This window comes from Mus caroli, chromosome 1 (assembly GCF_900094665.2).
Source record: "Mus caroli chromosome 1, CAROLI_EIJ_v1.1, whole genome shotgun sequence".
Taxonomy (NCBI): Eukaryota; Metazoa; Chordata; class Mammalia; order Rodentia; family Muridae; genus Mus; species Mus caroli.
The window spans coordinates 51,833,574-51,835,175 of NC_034570.1; the positions used below are offsets into that span (position 1 = coordinate 51,833,574).

The 1,602-nt window shown below is 43.9% G+C and overlaps 1 protein-coding gene across 2 annotated transcripts in view; it reads left to right on the forward strand.

Annotated features, from left to right (window-relative positions):
- Aox1 (aldehyde oxidase 1) overlaps positions 1 to 1,602 on the forward strand; it is a 72,742-nt gene that overhangs the window by 40,742 nt on the left and 30,398 nt on the right. For both annotated transcript variants that reach the window (XM_021156831.2, XM_021156825.2), the window contains exon 21: positions 1,108 to 1,232. In XM_021156831.2, the coding sequence (XP_021012490.1) occupies positions 1,108 to 1,232 (125 nt within the window). The remainder of the gene's footprint in view (positions 1 to 1,107; positions 1,233 to 1,602) is intronic.

Consider the following 1,602-nt stretch of genomic DNA (forward strand, 5'->3'; position numbering starts at 1 on the left):
GAAGGAAGGAAGGAAGGAAGGAAGGAAAGAAGGAAGAAAAGGAAGGAAGGAAGGAAGGAAGGAAGGAAGGAAGGAAGGAAGGAAGGAAGGAAGGAAGGATTGATTTTAATTTGCCTCTGGAGTGAGAGTGAGGATTTTACTTTGCTTGTGGGTATTTTGAGATCTTCTCGCTTCTCTAGAACCAAGACTGACACACACAAGGTTCATGACAGCAGTAACTGGGAAAGCCAAGCCCTAGAGGGGCTCCTTTACTTGTATCCTTATGTCTCTTCTCACTCTGCTTTTTTTTCTCTGCCTTTCAGGGACTTCTGTCAGTTTTTAATGAGAGAGAGAGAATACACAGAGAGACAGAGATAGAGAAAGACAAAGACAGAATAATGAATGGACTTCTTTGGGGATAATATACAAGAAATAGAAATGCAATACAGGAAATTCATGTAGAAAAGGACTAACCTCTTACCTAGAGAACAAAGGAAAAGGTTAGGGTTTATTGGTGAAGAAAAGATTATCCAAGTTCTATGTTAAGAAGGCCCAGTGACGTTGGCCGTTGGCAGAACAGAAGCACATTCTGACTGGCATGTCTCAATATTTGGTAGGTAAGACATACCTGAGTTAAACTTGGGCCCTCGTCGCTTAGGACTGAGCTTGGGAGACCCTTCTGCCACAGGTGTTTGCCCCTATGGCCTCTTGATGCCATCTTTGTTGGACTTGATGTGAATGACTCCATTTTGCACACTTAACCATCATACTTCTTGGATCTGTTTATCTTTAGGGTTCAAATGATTAGACAGATCCAGGGGGTGAAATGGGGAGGGACACAATATTCCATCCCATCTTCAAGCTAGAAGTCTCCTTATCACGAAATTTTGACTCTAGAAACTCAGACATCTTTCCTCAGGGCTCTGGCTGCACACACTGACGGGGACAAGAGTTTCTTGTACAACTCTGCTTTCAGCCGAAAGCTAACATGGGTGTTTGTCACTCTTCAGTGTGTGGCTTAAAGCTCAGTCAGTGGAGTTTCTGTGCCATGAGATAAAGGGAGAGGGTAGAAAATGACCTGTTCTCTCTGTCTGCATTTGATGTCCCCCATGTGTTCTCTTGTAACAGGTGAAATACACATAGGTGGCCAGGAACATTTTTATATGGAAACCCAAAGCATGCTCGTTGTTCCCAAAGGAGAGGATGGAGAGATTGACATCTATGTGTCTACACAGTTCCCCAAATATATACAGGTAACATGGGGTCACTGAGGCGAGGACATGGCTAAATGGTTTCTGACAGCAAAATGTACAAGAAAAATTACAGGCAACTACACATTAAGTACTTATACTCATATGCAATTGGATATTAGCAACCCTAGACTTTCCTAACTTAGAAGAGGGTTTGTATTGGAGAGAAGTCTTTGCTTGTGGATCCATAGCTTTAAAATCAATTATGCAACCAGCAGGCATCTTTTGATGTCCTCTTGGCTGTTAAGAAACAAAGGGAGCCGGGCGTGGTGGCCCATGCCTTTAATCCCAGCACTCAGGAGGCAGAGGCAGGCGGATTTCTGAGTTCGAGGCTAGCCTGGTCTACAAAGTGAGTGCCAGGACAGCCAGGGCT